The sequence below is a fragment of the Rattus norvegicus genome, chromosome 5 (assembly GCF_021556685.1).
Source record: "Rattus norvegicus strain SHRSP/BbbUtx chromosome 5, alternate assembly SHRSP_T2T, whole genome shotgun sequence".
Classification (NCBI taxonomy): domain Eukaryota; kingdom Metazoa; phylum Chordata; class Mammalia; order Rodentia; family Muridae; genus Rattus; species Rattus norvegicus.
Window position 1 is genome coordinate 152,853,777 of NC_141538.1, and position 24,480 is coordinate 152,878,256.

A 24,480-nucleotide genomic window follows, 5' to 3' on the forward strand; every position below is an offset into this window, starting at 1 on the left:
CTCATGAAAGTGGCATCCCTGGTGCTCCCTGCTGGACTTGCAAGTGGTACAGCTGGACAGTCTCCCCTCCCTAGCAACTGTCACTGCTGATACAACCGTAGGGGTAGGGCTTTGAAAATCTTTTAAGTTTCAGGAGCTTCCTATGGTTTGTGAGTTTCCTTTACTTCCTGGGTCTTAACCACACCTTCCTCCAACAGGAAATGCTTCAATCTGAGGAAAGAAATGGGCAGCAATTACATATAAGAAACAATTCCAAACAATTCCATGTTCCAAAGTCGGGGTTCAGATCCAGGTTGCCAAGCATCAGGTGAGAGTCCCTGCCCCTGGATACCATCCTCCCATCCTCGGGCACCAGACCAGACCAGACGTCTGTAGAGAATCCTATTGGCATGGCCACGGTGTGAATCTACATTCCAATGAGTCACAGAATTCGCTGGAGAATTTGGCAAGTGCGTGCCATCAGCGTGGTGAGAAGAGAGGGGGCTGGTTGCTGTGGCTCAGCCTTGTTTCCAAGGAAAGAAAGGTCTTCGGAGAGTGGGTGGAACACGCTGCCATGGGGAGGGAATGTCAATTTCAATATGAATCATTTCATGCATGGCAGTAACTCACTCTGGGAATAGATACCCTGAGTCACTGGGCTCCCACAGGAGGAGGACTTGTTGCTTACATTTTGGATGCCAAGAGAATCAGCAATAGCAGAGAGAGGGAGAGAGAGAGAGAGAGAGAGAGAGAGAGAGAGAGAGGCAGAGAGAGACAGAGAGAGACAGAGAGAGAGAGGGAGGCAGAGAAACAGAGAGAGAGAGAGAGAGAGAGAGAGAGAGACGCAGAGACAGAGAGAAAGACAGGAGACACAGAGACAGAGAATGCACCTGATAAACAACCAGGAGCCCAGAGGCAGAGACCCTGCGCACAGGTCCTTTGTGTGGATGCTGACAAGGCTCAGAGGATATTGTGGGCTCTGGTGACAGCCTGTGCCAGTACTGGGACAGCAACCCAGGCCTCTCGCCTGAGAATTCTTTTTACAACAACCTGCTACTATATTTTCTAAAGAAATAAATTCTGCTCTGTGCTAGGGCTTTTAAAGGAAAAGAAAAGGACCACGATGCATCTTAATTAGAAACTGCTTGGAGGAGAAAGCGGTCTCAGGGGGAGTGAACGGGGCCCTGCCAGTGGCCGGCCAGCTGCCCGTAAGCCTGAAAACCCAGTGAGTCATGCGGTAGAGGAATGTTTATGCTGAAATCACCCACAGTGACCTGAGGGGCATTCTGACCATCAGAAGGTGGCTAAGGGACTGTCATTCAAGGTCCCAGGGAGACCTCAGGGGGCTGCAGCACTTGTCCAGTGACTGTGGGTCCAGCTTGTCCTTTAATGTGGGGGACGAGGGGGACACGGGGGACGCAGAGGACAAGAGAGGCGGCTGACTTTTCACCCAATTACCCTCCTCGAGGCCAAGGCACATCTGCCAGTGGCCTGAGTTTCTAGTTCATTTCCTCTGTGCCTTTCCACCCTCTGGCCTCTGGATGGAGCTTGCCGGGCTTCCAAAGCATGTGACTTCCTGGAAGGGTGCCTGCTGCCCCAACAGCCTGACCTACTCTGTCCAAGGAACGACAGCGTTGCCGTTCGATCGCAAAGTTGATGACAGTCATTTCTCAGAGCAAACCCCAGCCCAAGTCAGGAATGTGTGCACAGTTTGCCGGAACAGCCAGCTGCCCGGTCCAAGAACTGTAGATGTTTTTCTTTCCCCAGAAGAAAAACTCCAGAAAAAAAACAAAAACAAAAACAAAAAAACAGGCCATAAAAGAGAAGCAGTATTTTCACCAGACAACTTGAAACGCTATTACTTAACCGAAGGGAAGAATTAGGCACTGGGGGGCAGGGGGGCTGGCAAGATGGCTCATGGGGTAGAGACGCTTGCTTCCAAGCCTAATGTTCCCTGGAACCCCTATGACGGAAGGAGAGAACTGATTCCTCAAATTTGCGACCTGACCTCCCCATATGTGCCGAAGCATGTGTGTACCCACATACAACCACACACATGAATACACACATGTAATCCTTTTTTAAAAAAGACATCAGTAAGGGGACAGGTAGGTGCAATGGAGAAAAAAGTTCTTGTATGTATTAATATGCAGGCATCTGTGTGCCTGCGTAAGAAAGGCAGAGGGCCACCTCAGGTGTCTCTAGGCCTGTCTACCTCACTTCTAGACACTGTCAAGTAGACTAGGCTAGCTGGCCAGTGACACCTCTTCCCTGGACCCGCCTGTCTCTGTATCCCCCAGTGCTGGGGTTACAAGCATGCGTCACATGCCCGCCATTTTTAACATCAGATCTGAGAATTGAATGCTTACACAGTGTTTAACTGACTGAGCATCTCCCCAGACCAGGCCAGAAGCCTCTTAATGTTTGATGCCATTCTGTGTGCCGACCGTCCAGCCTCACACAGAGGTAAAAGGAAACGTGAGAGGAGGGGTGGGTGTCTGGGGAGTGCCAGGGGTGGAATTTTCCAGAACCAAACTCAGAGGCACGGTAGAGATGTGGGCAAGCCGGCAATGCTTCCCAGACTCCTCGGTTGGCAAAACTGGCTTCTCCAAAGGGAGCTCCATGGGCTGGGGAGGAGCGGCGTGTGCAACGGTGTGCGCCTGCACCCAGGAGAGTGTGAGCAGCATGAGGTGGCACTACTAAGCCACACGCCCCACAGCAATTGTAAAAGTGACACCTCTGGGTCTGGATTTATTTGCTCCTCGACATCCTATTTGCTCGTTTACAAGGCAAAGATGATTTTTCTCTCTGCCAAGGCCGAACGCGGCCGGCCCGTGATCTGAAAATCACACCGTACTCATTTCGCCTCTTAACTCACTCAGGGCTATAAATCATCCCCTCGATGGGGACTGGGCCGGCATTTCTATAGAGGAATCCGTGGGCAGAGACAAAATCCAATGTGGGGCTCTCACAATCGCCCTGAGGCTCAGCCTGGAGCTGGGGAATATCACTTTTAGTGACACTTCTATCCTCTCAGGCGAAGACTCGGGACCAGATTTGCTGACCAAGCAGGACAGCCACTTCCCCTGGCCTCTTTGCTGATTCTGAGTGAGTGTGCTTCAGGCAGGAGGTCAAGGCCGCTGAAGGGGATGAGAGAGCGGAGTACGGCCGAGCCAGCCTGGGAACAAAGAGGAAATGGTCCAGGCAGAGACTGTGGCAGGCTGTTCGTTCTTTGTACAATATATCAAGAGCCCGCTGCGTGCCAGACGCTGCTCTTGCCTGGATTAGAATCAGAGTCGTTATTATTAATTAGCAAGTAGAATGCTGACAGCGGCTTCCATTTAACGAGTGTGCGCGCGGGCAGGTGTTGCGCCAGGTGTTTAACACATCAGCTGCCTCTGATCCCGGTACCGGATGAGGCTGAGGCTGTACCCATTGCACAGATGGAGAAACTGGTGCAGAGAGGTCAAGGAATTAACCCCAGGTTTGGAGGACAAGTAAGCGGCAGACCCAGGATTCAAACCCAGGCTGGCCTGACTCTCAAACCCCTGCTCCTTGCAGCTCAGCCCAGACAGCCAATGGCACGGCTGCAAGCAGATATTCCTGAGGTTGCTGGGCAGATTTTCTAGGTGGGAGACGAGTCTTTTGAGCTCTAAAAACTCCGCTCATGTCCAGTAAAGACGCTGAGGGACAGGTGATGAGGACCCTAGCTGTGGTGGGTGGAGGAAGGGGGGGAGATGCCTCTAACCCTGAGGCAGCTTTCTGTCCTGCTACACTGTGTGCACCTTACTGTAGGGCTCTGGAGCCTACACTGCCAAGTCCTGGTAGCTCTGTCCTCTTGCCTGTGAAATGAAGCACACTGGGTCAATGCGGGTAAATGACACCTTACGAGGGACAAGAGTGCACTGGAGCACAGCTCTGGTGTCTGGAAGGAAGTGTACTTAGAGCGAGTAGGACTCTTGGCCCCAACCTACACCTCCTGAAAGACGGTTTTATGAAGCTCTGAGCTTATATACATCTGGTTGTGACCTGGCCACAGTGGCAGGCCACAGGTGACAATCCGGTTACTCTCCGGATGGGTGTTACGAAGTGCAGTGGATTGGGATGCCAGCCACTAGGGTTAACCCAAGCTGTCACCTCCAGCAAGTCCCTTCTCCCCATGCCGAGCCTCAGTTCCCCTACTCTAAACCAATGGAATAGTTGCACCATCAAAGGGCCCCTCCGGCGGTAACAAGGCTCTGTCCTGTGGCGCTCCTGTGAGGAAGGTGCTGAGTTCACACTGCACAGACAGAACGGTGAACGATCACCAAGTGCAGTCGTGACTGGCTCACGCAGAGTCCGAAGATGGGGTGTTACTGATTGCCTGCCCTGGACACCCCAAACCTTCTGTTGGCAACAGGCTGGTTTATCCCCTGCTGCTGTTACAGGATTCTAAGACACTGCACGAACTGGCCAGGAGGAGCAGTGCCCACTGTGTTCCTACCAGGGGCAACAGAGACGGGATGGGGACAGCCCTTTGGCCCTTACATGGGTTTCTGGGTCCAGGGAACCTGGGCGTGCCCCCACAACACAGGATCGGCACAGTTTGACATCAGGGCCCTTCCTACACTAGGACTGCAGCCTATGTGCTAGGCACGTGCTTCTGTTTGTGTGTGCTGGCCACTTCCTTTAAAATCAATCCTGGGAAGGAAACACTGTTAGGGCCTCGCTGGGCAGCTGGGCAAACAGGCCCAGAGAAGTTAGGAAACTAGCCCAAGATCACACAGCTAGGAACAGCAGAGTGGTATTAACTCCCCGCCCTCTGGCTGTGGAGGCGGGGCCTCTCAGTGAGCTTACTTCTCAGTCTCCTACTTTCTAGGTGTAGTGGCTGGCCTTTCCACAGGCAGAGACTGGGCTTTTGTACACCAAGCCACTTGCTCTAAACATGGTGGCTGCCAATCTGGGGCTGGTTCTTCTACCATTGCCACCACACAGACAGACAGACAGACAGACAGACAGACAGACAGACACACACACACACACACACACACACACACACACACACACACACACACTCTGTCCCAGGCTGAAGACTGGCCTCTGTGACAGGAACAGTCAGAGCAAGTGACCATGTGCCTCCTTGGTGCTTAGGGCTGGGTCCTGTGCACATCTCCCTACTAATCATCTCGGGAAAAACCGGCAAGATGGCTCATCAGATAAAGGCAGCTATCAAGAAATCTGACAACCAGTGTTCAACCCCCAGAACCCGTGTTATAGAAGATGACTAATTCTGCAGATCTCCACCTGCACAAATTGTAATCTGTGCTCCCACACACAAAATAAGCAAATAAAATGTGTAAAATGTATAAAATAATTATGATTATCACAGGCCCAGGAAACTGAGGCCCTGCCCTCTCTGCCAAGAGCCATGCAAACTTATCTGGACCTGAAGTCCATGCCTCTCTGCCATCCAGTTGGGCGGTACGTGTCCCATCTGGCAAACTTACAGAGGAAGGGAAAGCCACGTTCTATGGCCTGAGTGACAGGCCAAGAGTTGACTGTCTTCTCTGGTAACCAGTGGGGCATTGGGAGTGTCTTCCGGTGGGGCCTGCTGAGCCGGATGTGGATGAGAACAAGCTACTGAGGACAGTGGGATGCCTCACGAGAAGGGGCTGGAAAGACATCTCAGCAAGACGCTTCCGCCCTCAGAGAAAGAACGGCTTTGATCTGAGGAAGGATGGGACAGCATAGGGTGGTTGGCATGGGGAAGGGCCACACAGGGAGACCACACTCAGGCAGTGGCCATTCTCACCACAGCTCCTGTATATCTTGGCAAAGGGGGGCACCAGTGTGAACTCAGGATCCTCCTCACATGCAGGCACCCAGAGGATCCCCAGGACCAGATTGTGGGAGCCTGTCTCATCTGAGCACTGCATACAGGGGGCTGGGCAGGATGGATCTACCTATTCCGGCCTACCCTGGGGCATCCTGTGTCTACGGGGCTCAGGCTCTGGAAGTCACTGATGGCATTAGAGACCACCCCACAGCCCCTACAGAGTCTGGGAAGGAATCAGGAATGTGGTACAGGGCTGGATTTGGTGATTTGTTCTTTCCATTGTTCCGGACGCCTAGCAATTTCCCTTACAGAGTGAAGTTCTGAAGAGCTGTGCCTTAAACCCTACACCCTGGGGACTGCACCAAATGGAGCCTAACTGATCCCAGTCCCTCGTAGAAGTGCTTCCTGTAAAACTAGACAACAGCTGGCTCTATGCTGACACAGTTTCAGACATAGACACCCAACCAACAACATCAGTTCCCCTTTACAGAGAAGAAAGGGGGACACTTTCTTATTACAGTCCCACTTAGCCCGCTAGTCCACGTTTCAACAGCTTTGGGAAGAGCCATGTCAGCTCCCTGTCCTCGAGGCTGAGCTGATGGTGGCAGGTGGCAGACACCCAGTGGCAGGTCTCTGTGCTGGAAAGAGGAGGCAGCCGGACTCCTGTCAGAAGTCCTCATACTTCATGCTGAGGCCCAAGACCATCTCTTCCCCCAAACATCCCAAGAGTCATCTCTAGGAAGTCATGCCTGAATGGTTATGTCTGGAGTGAAACTCTTACACTATTCTTAACGGAATAAAACAGAAACAACCTTTGTCCATCAGTGAGGGAGTCTCATGAATCACGGCGACACATCCATACAGTTAGCCAAACCAGTAAAGTCCTTTCATACGAGCTGAGGAGACCGTCGTCCCAGCCACTCAGGAAGCAGAGGCTGGAGGACTGTCTGAGCCCGGGAGTTCAACTTCAACCTGGGCAACACAGGGAGAAGCATCTCCAGTACTCACTATGGTTACTATAGCTTCATCTCTTTAGATAGAGTTTATGGAGCCCTGGCTGGCCTAGATATCACTCCGTAGACAAGGCTGGGCTCCAACTCAGAGATCTGCCTGCCTCTGCCTCTCCAGTGCTGGGTTGAAAGCATACGCCACCACGCCTGGCTCAAAGATTTTTAAAAACGCAATACAACTACTCCGTGACAGTTAATCTTCACTGTCAACTTGACTGGATTTCAAGATCTCAGTGAGGCACACTTCTCTCTCGGTGTTGCTCAGGGAACACACTGTATGAAAAGGCTGAGTGCCTCTCACTGCTCCCTCACTGTGGAAACAATAACAACACCCCTTCACATTCCAGCCCCAGCCCTTTCCCACCAAGCCAGACTGTGTGCCCTTAACCTGTGAGCCAAAAGAAACCCTCCCTTCCTTCAGTTGACGTTTGTCAAATATCTGGCCATAGAAATGAGAAAACCGACCAACGCACATTCTTTTTTGTTTTGTTTTGTTTTTGTTGTTTCAAGACACGGTTTATTCATATAGCACTGGTTATCCTGGTACTCAATCTGTAGACCAGGCTGGCCTCAAACTCAAAAGATCCCCTGCCCTTTGCCTCCTGAGTGCTGGGATTAAAGGCCTGAGCCACAATCACCAATGCCAACACAAAAGTCCCTCCCATGGAGTCCAAACTGTATAGACAAAAAATGCACAGAGGGAAAACTGGAAGGCCATGGACAGAGACGCTAGCAGCGTCGTCAGCAGCGACATCAGCAGTGGCTGCATTTATGAGACAGAGCAACTGCAATCTGTTTATTTTGCCCACTTTCTACTCTTTGGACCCCCTTTCCTCCTCCATTCATAAATGCACCAAGTTGCTCAAATCCATATCCCTCGCTCCTGCCACAGGGGTGACTCATCCAGACAGGCAGGGATCCCTGCTGCTGACTACTGGAGGAGAATATAGGTCTGGTTTCCATTTCTTGTAATGCCAACCCAGATCCTGGGGGGGGGGGGTCCACACGCAGGCCCCAGCCTCAGGCATCCAGCTACCCTTCAGGTTTCCCTGGGGCTTCCGTATCAGGCTTGCTTCTCTGGATCCAAATCCAGCAGCCTGCATTCCTTGGGAGTGAGGAGTGGGGAGTATGGTGCTGCCGTTACCCATTACCCGGTGTAGCGAGTCATCCTTCCTTTAAGGAAGGAGATGCTCAGGCTGTCCCCAGCGTCTTCTCTCTAGAGGGCCCATGGAGCGGGAGCTAGCACTGTGACAGGTAGAGGTGTGACATCCGAAACACGGCTGAGCTTGCAGCCTTCAGGAGATGCAGAGGGGGCTCTGGGCTCAAAGAAGGCTGCAGTAGGGAGGGGGCACAGCCAGAAAGGGCTGCAGGAGAAACAGAAGGGCATGTGGCTGCTGTCACCAGGCAACATGAAGGATGTCTAAGGCAGCCCGAACGGGGCCTCTCTAGACACCTGTTGGCTCTCTCTGGAGACAAAGCCTCCTTGCCACCACCGTCCATAAGGTGTATCTACCCAGTCTTCCATGCTCCCCACCCCTCACCATCCTCACCTTCCCAAGCTCCACTGCTCGGAGGTGAGGATGTAGGAGCGGACAGACGCACTTGGGTTCTCTGAGTCCAGAGAAAGCTTGGGAGAGCCCAGGAAAGGATGGACCAAAGTGGAGCTGCTGTGCTCGACTCCCGGGGGTCTGTGTCAACTCACCAAACATGCTGCCCTCGAAGCCGTCCTTTGTGAGTGGCCGAAGCTCGTTCTTCCCCATCGCATAACGGCGGTAACTCTGCCACGAAAACCGCATCATCTGCGGGAAAGAGCAGGGGACCAGGCCCCGGTGAGACGATGCTGGTGGCCAGTGGCACCCACCGTACCCCTCTTCCAAGGTCTCAGCCTGACTTTAGTCCCAGTCAGAGCTGCGCAGACAGCCGCAGTCCCCCTCCAGGTCACGCCACACACACCGAAGACCACGCATGGGTCTCCCAGGAGGAACCTGAAGCGTTGACTGGATTCCGGCTTCCTTCGAGGCGAAGAGGAAAACCAGAAAGAAGAGGGGAAACTCTTGGGCGGGGAGTGTGGTTCAGTGGTAGGAGACTGCCCAGGAGAGCTGTGTGGAAGCCAACATGTACGTGAGGAGCTGGGTCAGGAATGAGGTAACCGGCCCAGACTTCGGGAGTGAGAGGGTTGGGAATGGGATGTACGCTCTCTGGTTTAGAAGTGACAGGTCTGTCCCCAAAAGACACTGAGACTCTATGGGGCCTGACTTAGGCTCCTTGGGCGCTAGCTGGTCATTGTCATTTGTTATCTGTATGGCTGTGGGGCAGGAGCTCCTTGAGGCCAGACACTATACCTGCCTTGCCTCAGTTTTCCTGACAGAACCCAGCCCGGGGCATTGTACACACTATCCGAGTGCCTGAGGACCGTCACTCAGTTGGCTCCTCAGGAGGACCGGTGCTTGCTCCTTGGTTACACTCAGCCTGGAGGCTGAGGGACACGGGGACAATCTGCCCACCCTGCTCCTGAGTCCCACAGTCTCCCTCATTGCTTTTATACTCCGTTCCTTTCACTTCTGCAAGGGAGGGTCCGCGGGGTCGGAGCTCTGGGGTGACAGTGGGGCAGGGCAGGGCTTTCTTGGTTTTTGAGACAGGGTCTCATGTAGCCCGGGTAGCTCACTCTACTGCCGAAGTTTAACCTTAAACCTCTGGTTCTCCTGTCCGCCCCTCTCCTGTGGTTCGGGGCTGGGAGCAGGGTGGTCTATATGTTAGGTGAGCAGGCTGCTAACCGAGCCACTACATGCCTTCAACCGGTCCCCATTTCTCAGTGTTTTCAAACACTGCCGTGTCTTGGTTTACTCCGTTCTGTGTTTCCTGCGGCAGCGCCTGCCTCTAAGGCAACCCTACCCCCTCCCCGTGCTCCCAGTGGTCTGCCTTTTCCCTGGTACCCAGGCTTAAAGGCCACCTCTTCTGGTAATCATTGCTGCTGTGACCAACATCCACAGGGGTGTGACCTCACAGGGGTGTGGCCTGGACTCTGACCCGCAGGATGCTCTAGCATCATGTCCCCGCGTCCCAAATGATGACACCAAGGCTCCAAGAAGGACAGCACAGCTAGCCAGACTGGAATGTGTCTTGTCGCCCAGAGCAGTGGACCCCCATCACACATAGCCATTGTGCGGCTCTCTGCTCCCATGGTTTACGCCAGCTTCATGGCAAGAGCTCAGCACGGGTCTGGAGGCCCGCCCCCACTCCTCTGTTATTTTCTACTTATCTCGAATTGGCAATAACAGAGAATAATTGTTGGGTATGCGCGTGGAGGAAGAATGGAGTCCCTCCCTCCCTCCTCTGCACCCCCAGCCTCCCTCCCTCTCTCCTCTGCACCCCCTGCCCCTGCCCCCGCCGCCATTGCCGTTGGCAGAGGGGTAGGCAGCAGCAAGCAGATCTCAGAGCACAAACCACAGCAGAGCTGTGTGGGCTGCCGTACCCCACCCTGAACCAACCCCTACGTGGAAAGAAACGAGTGTTCAGGAGGAGTCATGAGCCTCCCAGGTGTCTCCCAAGGCTGTCCCTGCCAGCTGCATCAGTGGAGAAGCACCGAGGTGGCCAAAGGCACAAATGATCTCCGTGTCACCTGGGGATGGACTGGGAAGGCACACAATTGTCTCTGTGTGCAAACCCTCAAACACGCACGCGCCACCCCTCAGGCTGAGATGCTTGGGCACCGGATGAGCGTGCACACACCTAGCAAGCGCCTGCTAGGGCGTGGGCTACGGTTTTAGCTGTATGTGGAGGCAGTGTTCTTTCAACAGCTCCACCCTCTCCCCTCTCCCTGCTGCTCATCTTCCTTCGGGCTGAGGGAGTCGTCAGTCCCAGCACCGCCTGAGGCAGCCCACGATCCGATTTCACCTGCTTACATGGTGTGCTAGAGGCCAGTCTGGGCTGCATGAGACCCGGCCTCAAAAGCAAGCACAAAGATACTCTGGCGCCCGGGATCAAGGGTTGTTCCCACTGCCATCAAATCAGCCCCGTACCCCCCTATTCCTGTGTCCTGCCTACCACGCTCTGGCACTGGCACATGGAGGAGGCTTGTGAAGTATTTGCTGAAGCACCAAATGAAAGAACAAACAGAAAAACTGGCCCTGCAACTTAACCGGTGGGCAGGAGGCCCTATGTGAATTCCATGATATGGGTGGGAACCAGCCACTGCCAAAGGGCTGCTCAGAGAGACAGTCTTCAGAGGAGTCTGCTGGGTCCCAAATGCTGGGTCAGACAGGTAGGGATACAAGGTGAACACCAGGGGACCTCGTTCAAAGGCGTGATGTGATCCTAAGATCCTCAAGACCCCATAGGTCGTCACTCAGGCTACTACGTCCTGTCTCCCCCACGTTCCTAAGTAGAGAATTAAGCTTGCTCTCCTTGAATACCCCACAAATCCTTCCTGAATCCATCTAATCTGTTCTCCCCTTGTCAAGAAGCATCTTTCACACCACACACACTCCCCTCAGGGACCCAAGTCTCCTGTCCCCCTAGCTGAACAGTCCTGTCCTGCTATGTCAACAGGTTCCCCCCAGCTTAACCTCCGAGTCCCCCATGTTCAGTCACAGCACCCTCTGTGACCACAAACCTTCCCACACCACGTTCCCCTCCGGTACCCTGTGATGTCATCACCCATTTTGATAAAAAAATCAGACACACAGTATCAACCGGCCTTGGCCACCCTGCAGCTGCCGGTCTGCCCTTTGTCCCTGGTGACACCCATTTCACCAGACTCTGTCTGCCACATCTGGTGACACCCATTTCTGCCTCCCATCCTACGCTATCCTAATCTTTGTGGAACCAGATCTGACCGTGCAGTTCTATGTCTGCCTGCTTCGGGCAAACTCAGCCTAGACGGGCTGGCATCTGTGTGCCAACCCAGACTTGGGGCGTAAGCGAAAATGGCTGGGCTGAGGGCGAGGAATCACCAGAGGGCTTCCTCTTGGATCTAGCACCACTTGCCAACCTTCAGGCAAGGTGGGCAAAACCCATCTCTCAGTGAAGGAAAACGGGTTCAGGCTGGCAGGATTGCTCTTGGAGAACTCACTTTGACTGCCTCTGATCCTTTTTGTTCTAAGCTCTTGCAAATCACTAACTTGAAGCCCTGCATAAGGACGCAGAAAGATGACAGTAAAAGCAGTGGCAGGGATGCAGGGAGACGGGAGGCCTCATCAATGACGGGTAGTGATGGAGATGGGCAGGAAAAGGTTCCCACGTGGAGCGGTCTGGTTTCTCCTTCTGTTGTGATAAATGCTGTAACCAGAGCAAGCTGGAGAAATTACAGCTCCACGTCATAGTGTATCACTGAGGAAGTAGGGACGGGAACTGGAGCAGAGCCCAGGAGATGCACTGTTGTTACTGATTCACTTGCTCACTTTGGAAGCCTGGGAATGGTGCTGCCCACGGTGGGCTGGGCCCCTCCCACATCAACCAACAGTCCAAACAGTTCTCCGCAGACCACAGGCCAAACTGATGTAAGCAAGCCCACCACGGAGACATTCTGATCCTAGGTGATTCTGGGTTGTGCTGACAATAAAAACCAAGACAGGGGCAGTTAGCATTTAACCCAGTCTTTCTAGGTAAGATGATCACGAGTAAAATAACTATGGGGAAAAAATGTGTCAGCCTAGGAGGCCCAGGAGGTCCATCCTCAGAAAAGCCTGCTGGTCACGCTGGGCTTGAGCCAGCCTCCGGGTAGATGAATTTCTTGAGTGTTCCACACCTGGCTGACTGGTCAGGAGACCCACTGAACCAAGAAGACACAAGTACACTTACACGGAGTATCTCCTTTTCTGCCCATGGCCTGGGATTTCAGGACATGTTTGGCACAGGGTGCTGACATGATCAGTCTCTAAGGAACGCACACGGTAAGGGTCCCTTGCACAGTCGCAATCTCATGCTGCAGGTGCATCCTGTGTGGTTTCCCTGGGGGTGTGGGGGAAGACACTTGAAAGCTGCACCTGGTACCCTCCACACTGCTGTCCCGCAGTGGCTCCTTGGTTAACTTTGTCTCGTGCCCATTGCTTTAATAAACCACACCCGTGATTGAGACCACGCACTGAGCCTGACAGCAAGACCTCCTACTGAACCCCTGACTCCACGGGTCCTCTGCATTCTTGAGGACCCCTAGCACACAACCGGAATTCAAACATAATGTCCTAGTTAGTGTCGGATGTCAATTTGGCACACCGAAAGTCTACGGAGGGAGTTTCAACTGATGGGCTGCCCAGATCGGATGGATCACGGCCATGTCTGTGAGGATGACCTTCACCAGTGTGGGCGAGCCCAGCCCCCCGTGGGCAGCACCATCCCTAGGCAGGTGGGTTGCATGATAGAGCTGGCTAAGCATCACACCAAGGAATGAGCCAGCGAGCAGCACTCCTCCATGCCTTTTGCTTCAGGACCCGCCCTGAACTCCATCACTGCCCAAGTTGCTGAGACCGCCATAGCAACCGAGTGAAACTGGAACACAGACAACCACATAGAAACGTGGGCACAGGCGCTCGTGGCAACACTATTTTAAACAGCCAGAAAGAGGAAATAAACCAAAGGCCTGTCGACTGGTAAACGAGCCACAGGCTGCGGTGTACCTATCCGAAAGAATATTCGGTGACCATAAAAAGGATGACAGAACGTAGCAACGCGGATGAACACCTGCAACCCTGCATTAAGGAAAAGGAGCCAGGCCCAGAAATGTATCTTAGTGTATGATTCTAATTAAGAGTGATGGGGTTGGGGATTTAGCTCAGTGGTAGAGCGCTTGCCTAGTAAGCGCAAGGCCCTGGGTTCGGTCCCCAGCTCTGAAAAAAAAAGAAAAAAAAAAAAAAAAGAGTGACACTCAGAAGGGAGTACTGGTGACAGAGTGGAGCGCTGGCTGCTGGAGGTTGGGGAGCATGAGGGGACGAGACTGCCATTGGGGACGAAGGGTGTGTGAAGGGTGTGCGCGTGCGTGCGGAGGTCAGAGGTCAACATTGGGTGTCCTCCCATAGTATTTTCTGAGACTGGGGAGGGGGGTGGGGAGGCTCTTACCTGGCTCACAAGTTTGACTAGGCTGGCTGGTCAACAAACCCCAAGTGTCCTGCCTCCCTCTTCCCAAGTACTGATCACAGATGTATGTCGCCACTAAGCCACTAGCGACTGCTGACTACAGACACATGATGCTGCTAGCGACCCGCACCCGTGTCCTCATGCTTACAATATAAAAGCGTTTGACCCACGGCCCCCTCCCCAGCCCAATAGCACACTTTTTAAAAGGTGGTCTTTAGGAATTACATCTCAATGAAGCCACTACTGATTTACATATTAAAAAAAAACCCTATGTGGCCAGAAGTAGCTGCCACATGGCACGTAGAATCCAGCAACCCCTCAGAGATATTTCTGCCCCTAAAATGCCTCACCTGGACAAACCCTAAAGACACATCAGAAAGGAAGATCAAGAAACACTCACAAGGAAGGAGACAAATTAGCCAGACCCCGCTACTCCGGAAGCAAACACCATCTGGCAGTGACTATGGATGCCTAGGGGGAAGGGTGTTATAGAGGCCAGACAGATTTGAATGAGGCCTCCGGAACAGAGAGCACCACAGTGCTAACATTCTGGTTCTAACGGGTTTTCCATGGTGCTGTGGGAAGTGTTGATCTTACTGAAGACGCACAGCTATGTATTTAGGGGCCGTGCGTCTGCGGCATACTCTCAGACGGTTCAGAGCATAGATAGACGTTTATACATAGATAAGAATGAACGAGAGAAAGCACGCATGCATGAGGGAATCGTGCTGAAGACTGACACCACGTTCACTCAGTGTCCGTCCCATTGAATTCTACTTCCCAACTCTTTTTTTTTCAGAGCTGGGGACCCCAACTCTTACCCTCAGGTCTTCCCACCCCAGAGCCTCCCCAGCACGGCAGGCTCTCGACCAAACACAGCCTGTCCTGTAGAAGCCATCAGACAAAGTGGGGACTGTCCACCTGGCTGTTCTCTTGGGATGAGGCTGCCATGTTCAAATGGACTGTCCATTCTTAATGGTTCTTACTTTTTAATGAAAGGGTCCTTTTACAGTTTCGCTCACTTTCCAGAAGATTTGCTCCGTGTCGACCTTTCTGCTCCTTCCTTAGGTTCCTCTGGGCTCTGTTCTGTATCCTCAATGCCCCCTTCAGCATGTGTGGTTTAGATGAGGTCCGTCCCCCACGGGGCCATGTGTTTGGTCCTCAGTGTAACAGAGCTGTGAGGTATGGCACCTCTGAGCTGTCGGGGGCAGGTGGAGGTGACCATGGCACAGGGGCATGACCCTGGGAAAGGATCAGTGAAGGTCTTGTTGGAGGGGGTTGCCTCACTGGGCAGAACTGGCTGCTGAGAAGGGGGATTATTTTGGAGTTTCTTCAGATTCTTGCCTCCCCCTTTTTCTCCTCTTCTTCTCTTCTGCCCACCTTACACACTCCCTTCTCTTTTCTGTTCCTTCACACGATGTGGTTCAGCAATGTGGAGTGGAGCATAACACTTTTGGTCTCCATGACTGCGAGCCAAATTGATCTTTTTTTTTTTTTCTTTTTAAAGTACCCACCTCAGGCATTTTGTTATAGCAGCACAGAGAAGACTGTGACTTTTTTTTAAATAGATAATTTTTTAAAAAGTAGGGTTGGTTCCTATCCACACAACTGTCTATAATTTAATCTAGAAGTACACGGACTCAAAGTAGAAAAGCAGACGGAAGGGAAACGATTACCCATCATTCAATCTGATCACGTTCCGACTTTGGCGTCTCGTTGCTCCCAGTGAATACAACACAAACACACTCGCGTCGTGACAGACACTTCCTAAACAGCACTGTTAATGGCTACCTAACAGCCTGGAGCACCTCCATCAGCTCCTACTTCATCTGCCTGCCCAACTGTAGACATTTCTGCGAGTTCTCGTTTGTAAGGCAACGCTACGGTGCGTATCTTTGTACACGAAACATTTCAAACACTTTCCTTCATCCAGAGTCTCGTCAGAGGAAACAGATGAGGAGTTATTAGCGTGTGTGAAGTGCTCAAAGATGACAGCTGGGGAGGCTGGGGCCGCGGCTCTCTTTGTTGGGTAAAGCGCTTACTGAACGAGCGCAGGGACCTGAGGCCATCGCTCTGGCGCTGATGGGGAAAGTGGTGCCCAGTGGCTCGTGCCTCTAGCAGCAGTGCTCGGTAGAGCCCGCCAGGGCTCATTGACCAACCAGGCTGTCCAGAATAGCAGGCTCCAAGTTCCGTGAGAGACGCATTTCCAAAAATTAGGTGGGAGGACTAGAGAGACGGCTGGGTATTTGCTGCTGCTGCAGAGAACCCAGTTCAGTTCTAGCACCCAAGTCTGGCAGTTCACACCTACCTATAACCGTGGCTCCGGGGGATCTGACATCTCTGACCTCAGTGGGTGGGAGCACGCACACTGTCACACATATGCACACGGCAAACACTCAAAAGTAAAGTAGATTTTTTAAAATGTAAACAGAGAGCCTAAGTAGGATGCTTGACAGTAATTTCAGACCTCCATCCATGCATGCACGGACAGGCACGTGAACGCACACACACACACACACACACACACACACATATACATACATAGAAAACACATACACACATACACACATGCATACAAAACACATATACACACATACATACAAAACACATACACACACATACATACAAAACACACACACATGGAGTTGGGGATTTAGCTCAGTGGTAGAGCGCTTACCTAGCAAGCACAAGGCCCTGGGTTCGGTCCCCAGTTCCGAAAAAGAAAGAAAAAAAAAAAAAGACTGAGAAGCGAAACTGTACACAGATATTTTAAAGTATGTCTTCCAATCTTTAGCGCCAGGCAAGGAATCCTCATTATGTGCCATTATGAAGAAAAGTAAGATATCGAATTTTATGGCGTGAAATCCACTGTGCCTGCCCCAGGCTGTTTTCTTATAGCACCCAGGACAGCCCGGGGTGGGCCCATCCACCAAGGGCTGGGCTCTCCCACATCAATCACTAAGAAAATGACCACAGGCTTGCCCACAGGCAATAGGGTGGAGGCATTTTCAATTGATGTTCTCTCTTCTCAAATGACCCTCTGTCAAGCTGATACAAAAACTCACCAGAACAGGCTCTGGGGTTCTGGCTGGCTGGGACCTACGTCTGGGCTTCTCTTCCTGTTACTCCTCTTGCTGGATAATGCCCAGCTCCAGACACCGTCCTCTGTCTTAGCAAACCCCCGCTTGGCTGCATCCACCCCATAGTTTCTGTGCTCGCCTTTCATCCAGGGCAAGACGCTATTCCCTCTGTCTTTCATGTTAACAGCCTTTATTTTCGGTATTGCAAACATTTCCAGATACCACTGTGGGGAAGTCAGAAAATACAGGTTCACACAAATAAAAATCGTCGAACACCTCACCCAGAGATGTAATCACCATAAATATTTTTCTGTTTTTCAAGTCCTTTAACACATATATAAATTTCCTGACTTCGTGCCATACATTTTGATAGCTCACTTTTCCACTTAATGGCACATAATGAGCCTTCCTTGCCTGGCGCTAAGGAGTTGAAAACATACTTTTAAATATCTCAGACTTTGTTCTTCTTGGTCTCAACTGTGCTGAAGTCACAGTCGGGACAGACTGCTTGGCCAGTAAGCTCCAAGGCTCCATCTCCGTCTGCCTCTCCAGCTCTGCAGTCACCATGCCCGGCTTCCTTTATGAGCTCTGGGACTGACCTCGGTCCTTATGCTTCCGGGATGCTCTTCACGGACAGACCCGTCGCCCTAGTCCGAGTGACTACAGAGGTCCATTGCCTGGCTTCATTCTCACTCTTCTTCCCTACTGGTCCCACGTAACTTCCTGAACCCAACAGGGTGTTCCTTTCTTCCTCAGAGGCCACCTCTGGAACTGTGTCCCCCCTGGCTCACAGACCCCTTTTCTCTGCTGTGGGTTGTTCTGAGCTGCTCAGCGGTATGAACGCCCGTGCCTGGAGAGACAGCAGATCCTCTTTTCTGCAGGAGAAAGCCTTAAGAACTTCTAGCACAGTGATACCTTGTGCCTGCCTCCACCTGTGTCACCCACGTGGTGGCCTTGAGTCGTGGCTCTGGGCTCAGGGGGATGTACTTGTGTCCATAGACAAAGAACTAGAGATATCTTTCAGTCTGACTCTATGGTAGCACATGGCTCTCCACCCTTGTGTGCTCAAGTGAAAGGAAGGCTGTGGGGTCCGCTGACAGGTGCTCTCTGAGTAGACGAGAAAGGCTTTCAGAGACCCTGGGAGGCCACGTTCTGTCTGGCATGTATACGCATGCGTGTGGGAGTGCACACACACACACACACACACACACACACACGCGCGCGCACAGATGGTGACTGCCCCTCCTTAAGTCTGACGTAGCTGCCGTATCCCAAGCTGCCTCCACTCCAGCCACTCGTCTCACCTTAACCTTCCTATCTGGTTGGGGCAGGTCACTTCTCCAATCCTCACACAGTTCTCATGATATGTGACTATGAGAATAGATTGTGTCTGGGGCCATGCGTTAGTTAGGGTTTCTACTGCTCTGATAGAACACTGTGATCAACAGCAGCCTGGGGAGGAACTGGCTTGTTTCAGCATCTCTGAGCAGGGGAGCATCTTACTGACTTCCCATGCCTTGCCAGGCTGCTTTTGTTGTTGATGTTTTGTTTGGTTTTTTGAGATAGGGTTTCTCTGTGTAGCCATGGCTGTCCTAGAACTCACTCTGTAGATCAGGCTAGCCTTGAACTTACAGAGATCCACCTGCCTCTGCCTCCAGAGTGCTGGGCTTAAAGCCACCACCCAGCTGCAGGTCTGTGTCTTTAGGGACTGTATTCTGCACTAAAGCAAGAAGGTCCATGAGACAGAAGAACAAGAGTCGGACCCCAAGATATCTCTAGTTCTTTGTCTATGGACACAAGTACATCCCCCTGAGCCCGGAGCCACGACTCAAGGCCACCACATGGGTGACACAGGTGGAGGCAGGCACAAGGTATCACTGTGCTAAAAGTTCTTAAGGCTTTCTGCAGCAGAAAAGAGGTTCCGCTGTCTCTCCAGGCACGGGTGTTCATACCGCTGAGCAGCTCAGAACAACCCACAGCAGAGAAAAGAGGTCTGTGAGCCAGGGGGGACACAGTTCCAGAGGTGGCTTCTGAGGAAGAAAGGAACATGCTGTTTGGGACAGGAAGTTACGTGGGACCAGTAGGGAAGAAGAGTGAGAATGAAGCCAGGCAATGGACTTCCGTAGAGTCACTCGGACTAGGGCGACGGGTCTGTCCGTGAAGGGCATCCCGGAAGCATAAGGACCGAGGTCAGTCCCAGAACTCATAAAGGAAGCCGGGCATGGTGACTGCAGAGCTGGAGACGGAGACGGAGATGGAGCCTTGGAGCTTACTGGTCAAGCAGTCTGTCCCAACTGGTGACTTCAGCACAGTTAGGACTAAGGAGAACAAAGATGGCTGGTGCCCAAGAATGACAGACAAGGTTGTCCCCTGGCTTCTACACACACACACACACACACACACACACACACACACACACACACACACACACGCATTAGACTCACATTAGACTCACCAGCACAGCAGGCTAGGCCCAACAATGGCTCAAACATACCTGCTCTTTCCCAATTGAGGAAGGGAAAAGGGTTTTCTGGTCATTTAAGGCCACAACTGGTGTCCTCTGTCCTCACTGTATGCCTTACTAGCACCACCCAGCACTGACACCAGCCCTGTCTACAGAGCCAGGGGGAAAGGGTTTGGCTTCCAGTGACACTGGGATCCACAGACTGTGTGCACAGATTGGAGCCGTGGGTGGTGGTGGCTTCTCTCCACTTTTGTGCAGCCTAAGGAACCAGCTGCTGGCTAGACACCCAGGAGCCACCCCTGCTGGCTTGTCTTCCTTTTTTAAAAAAAATTATTTATTTTTAAATTAATTGTATGTATGTATGTATGTATGTATGTATGTATGTATGTATGTATGATAGGGGTACATGCCATGGCATACATTTGTGGGAGGATCAAAGAATATCTTACAGGAGTCATTTCTCTATGTGGGTCTCAGCTTTGAACTTACATTGTCTTGCCCTGGCAGCAAGCCCCTCTACTCTCTGAGCCATATCACCAACCCTTGTTTTCTTTTCCTCCCAGACAGAGTTTTATTTTGTAGCTAACCTAGCCTAAAACTAACCTAAAACTCACAATGTCACTCAGACTGGCCTCAAACTTGCAGCTATCCTCCTGCCTCAGCCTCCCAAATCCCACAATCATTGTCTTGACCTAGCCAGGCTCTGAGTGGAGCACAGGAGCTGACTGGTAACCTGAACAAGGCTGTTTTGTAGAGCTGCCCCTGTGAGGGGACAGGGAGGGGCTACCCACTTTTCCTGCCCAGGTTTGCAGGCACAGGGACAGGAAGTGACAAACAGTGACTGTGGTACGGCCTACCTGTGGCCAATCAAGCCCTGCTTACTGCCTGTGGGGACCTAGACCCGAGCCACTGGAGCTCACCCAACTCATGGCTGTTCAGGCACCATGGCTGACTGTGGGTCCCAGAAGATGGAACTCTTTGCTACCCCAGGTGTGGTCTGGGACCAGCAACTGGGCACACCATGAATGGAGGCCACCCTGGACACCACCCAGACCTATGTAAGTCTGCCTCCGTTTGCTGGCTGTGTGCCCTTGCCGGAGTGTTTCAACCTCTCTGAGCCCAAACTTTCACATCTAAAATGAGAGAGAATGGTTGACTCTTAGGTAAAGTGTTTAGCACGATGGCTGGTGTACAGTGCATGCCCGATGAGAAGCGGCGGGAGGACATCACATCCTGTTAATTATCCATTAAGCGCTTCCCCACCCACTTGCAACATCAGAATTCCCAATGAGTTCTTCCACAGGCCTCCAAAGCCATTCTCCACACTGGAGCAAAAGCGGCTATTTGAAATACAAATTTATTCCTAGCTCCGTGCTACCCCAACATACTTAAAACACTTTCATCAGAAGGAAAGAGCTAACTCCTTAATGAAGCCGTCAAGCCAGAGTCCCGCCCACTCAAGTCTCCAGTCAGTTCCTCCTTCTTGATCCCATCAGCTCGGAGCTTGTTCCTCATAACCCCTCCTCTGCCACAGGACCTTTGCATGTGATCATCCCCGAGAAAACATCCCTGCCTTTTTTCTGCCTGGTAAATGTTGGCTCTCAACTTGACACTTTTGGGGCAGATGGGGAGCATGGTTTCATGTAGCCCAGGATGGCCTAGAACTCATGATGTCACAACGTAGTTGAGGATAACCTTGACTTCCTTCTCCTGCCCAAATACCATACATGTGCCCAACCACACTTGGTTTAGTTGTTACTGAATCCTTGCTAGCTTCCTGGATCACCCGTGTGTAGATTGGTTAGAGTTCAAACGTAACATTGATTGTGAATCACTAGTTCATATCTAGTTCCCCACGGAGCAGAGCTCTGGGCTCCACTGTTCACAATCAGCCCTTGCACTCAGAGGTTCTGCAAAAACACATGTACACTCAGTGTCCCCAGTGAGTCACGACACAACCGGAGACCCTGGGTCTCAGGTCAGAGAACCACAGAGAGGAAGAACTGCTTGGAACAAAACCCCCCAGAGCCAGGATTTAATATGCCCGTCAGGTCTCATCAGAGGACCAGCACAGCAATGGCTCTTGGGAAACCTCCCTGGTGAGCAGTGTGACTGCTACACCTCTGAAGGCAGCCACTTAGCAGCTACACAGAGAGCCTCCCCAAGAGCAAACCTTGCTGGGCTGCCTGCAGAACGGAGGCCTTCATGCCCCTCCCACTGGCACAGGCCATGTGTGAGAAGGGGCAAGAAATCTGGAAAAGGCAGGGACAGTAGCATAGGTGAACTTGGCTGAAGGGAAATCACAGCCCTGTGGAGACACTTAGTGTAAAACCTCCAGGAGTGGGCGGACTGGCCAGCTTCTAGAATGCTCCGTCTTCCTCTTTTTCAAACCTCCTGATTATGTATGGGGTGGGGCGTACCCCATTTTCCAGAAAACAAAGCTGCACATTCACAGGCCGTCCTTTAGGGCCCACACGGTGTGCACTACAAACACAGCAAGCACACTTGGTGCTCCCCATGCCTCTGGAAGGTGCTCTCAGGAGGGAGGGAGGCAAGGCAGGGGAGAGCCCAGCACTGGATCCCAGCTCCACACAGCTGTGTGTCCTAGACTGGGTGTCTCCATCCCGTGTTTCACAGCCCATGGCTATCCACGTTCTTCATCCCTCCACAATCCCCCCCATCTCACACAGACACTCACGGACACGCACACAGAGAAACACACACAGATGCACACTCGCACTCACACACACACACACACACACACACACACACACACACACTCCTTCCCTGTCTCACAGATCTTGTGAGATTAGCACATCACCGTGCTCACCGATAGAGAAGGAAACTGAGGCTGAGGGTCACAGCAAGCTTCAGAGACACAGTACTCACCTGTCTGTCTTAAGAGCTGCTGCTGTCGGGGGTTGGGGATTTAGTTCAGTGGTAGAGCGCTTGCCTAGCAAGTGCAAGGCCCTGGGTTCGGTCCCCAGCTCCGGGGGAAAAAAAAAAAAGAGCTGCCGCTGTCCACTGTCAAACCACTACGTGCTTAGTAACCCCCAGAAGGTGTCCCCAAAAGCTGCCACATCCTGGACCACAGAGTGAGTTTCCTTCCCTCCCCAGGAACTGGCATTTAGTTTTGGCCAGAACTTCGGAGTCTCCTCTTGCCCACACCTCACAGTCGTCCTGTCTGTCTGCCCACCCTCTACGCCAGTGTCTCTCCCCTGGCTCACCCGCCCCCTGTGGCAAACGCCTCTCTCTGACTTTTCCCTGACTCCATCTCTGCTCACCACCTTCAGTCACAGGAAACTTTGAGCTGGCCTCAGACACACCTGGCCCCCAACGCGAGTTAGCACAGAGTCCAAGAGGTCACAGGGCAGATGATATTAAAGTTTAGGTGGACCTAGACTATTAATCAGCTGACCTTGACCCTGGTAGGGTGAGCCTGATTATCCAGACAAGCCACCATGATTGCTAGGATCTGGGCAGGGTGTCAGAGCCTCAGTGGTGGACAAGAAGGTCCACAGCTGAGGATGAAGGAGCCAGAAGGAGCCAGAAGCAACGGAATGCGGCCCGGCCTCCTGAAGGGCTTCTTTCCAGGGCAGCTGACTTCAAGTGCTAACCTGACAGGGCTGAGGGAAGCTCCCGAGGTTGGTGAAGTGTGGCTTCTGAGTGAGTCTCTGAGAATGTTGTGGGAGAGACTGATTAGAGTCAGTGGGCTGAGTCAGAAGGCAGGCGGGTCCGGCTCAGTGTTCACGGGAGCTAGGCAAGCACAGAAGAGACCAACCAAGCAAGGAGAGCATGTTCCCATTCTCCGGGGCTACCGAAGAAACCCTTGTCTCGTCTTTGGACAGCAGATCTCTGGGCGCCCTGGCACTTGCGACCACGAGACTCACACGTCCCCTCACAGAGCTAACCACCCCCTCTCCCCAGTTCTCAAGCCTCACACTGAGCGGCATCACCAGCTCGCTTGACTCTCGGGACCTGTCATGAGAGTTCTCATTCTTCCTGACCAATCAGCTCTCCTTGGAAACCACGAATCCTTTCATCCATCCTGTTGAGGGCTGGTCTGTTGCTATGTGTTGAAATGCTAGGCCTACGAGTGAATTCTCACAGTTACAAGCTTTTGTTGTGCCAACCTTGTTCCTTAATTTAATATTATTGGCTAAATAAAATTGGCTACAGCCAGTTCCGGGAGGGCTGAGAGGGGATAGAGGTAGGTGGGTTTTGAGTTAACTGTTGGTGAGAGGAGAGATATAGAGAAGGAGGAAGGAGAGGATAGAAGGAAGCCTCCATGAGGGGAGAGGGACCATGAGCACGTGGCCAGGAGAAACAGCGAGTATCTGGGGTACACCGTCTGGGAGGTAGCCCAGCCAGCAGTTAGACATGTAGATTAGGGGTGACTCCGAGTAACTGTCAAAATCAAATCAAATAACCATAGTCTGGGACTCATTTATTTGTAAGCTAGTCAGAGAAAAATTGAAGTTGGTTGTATCACAACATCCATCCTTTTATCTAGTCTTTTTTGTTTCTTCTTTCATTTTTATTTTTAATCTCCTTTTGTTTTTGGAAAAGGGTAATGCTGTTTTCCAGGCTACCTCAAACTCCCTGACCCAAGCAAATCCCCCTGGCCGCCCGGGCGGTAAACGACAGGTGTGCTACCTGCCACGCGCCCCAGGCCTGCACTACAGAACCCAGCTCAATTCTGGCTCTCACTCTATTGCTTCTAACTCCCTGGGGAACCCTGCCTGATCCACTCTCCCAGAACAGAGTGGATGCAGTCCAGCCAACACGTTGATTCTTAGCCCGGTGAGACCCATCTCAGGCTTCAGACCTCCAGAACTGGAGAGGGCAAATGTGTGCATTAAGTCACTGAGTTTGTGAGACCGGTCACCCAGCCATCAGGATACTGACACACTACCTTTAATGAACAAGCCAAGCCTGAGACTGTCTGTCTTGTGGCACCTTTGGGACATGGCTCAGGGGCTCTGGTCACTGCAGGCCATCCTGGCAGCAACTGACCTCTCTACTAGATAGTAATAGACAGTAATTTCACCTGTGTCTGTC

General features: G+C 52.2%; 1 protein-coding gene across 1 annotated transcript in view; it reads right to left on the reverse strand.

Moving 5' to 3' along the window:
* The window catches only part of Man1c1 (mannosidase, alpha, class 1C, member 1), a 138,972-nt gene that overhangs the window by 67,484 nt on the left and 47,008 nt on the right, over positions 1-24,480 (reverse strand). The window contains exon 2 of the mRNA NM_001108687.1: positions 8,507-8,603. Coding sequence (NP_001102157.1) covers positions 8,507-8,603 — 97 coding nt within the window. The remainder of the gene's footprint in view (positions 1-8,506; positions 8,604-24,480) is intronic.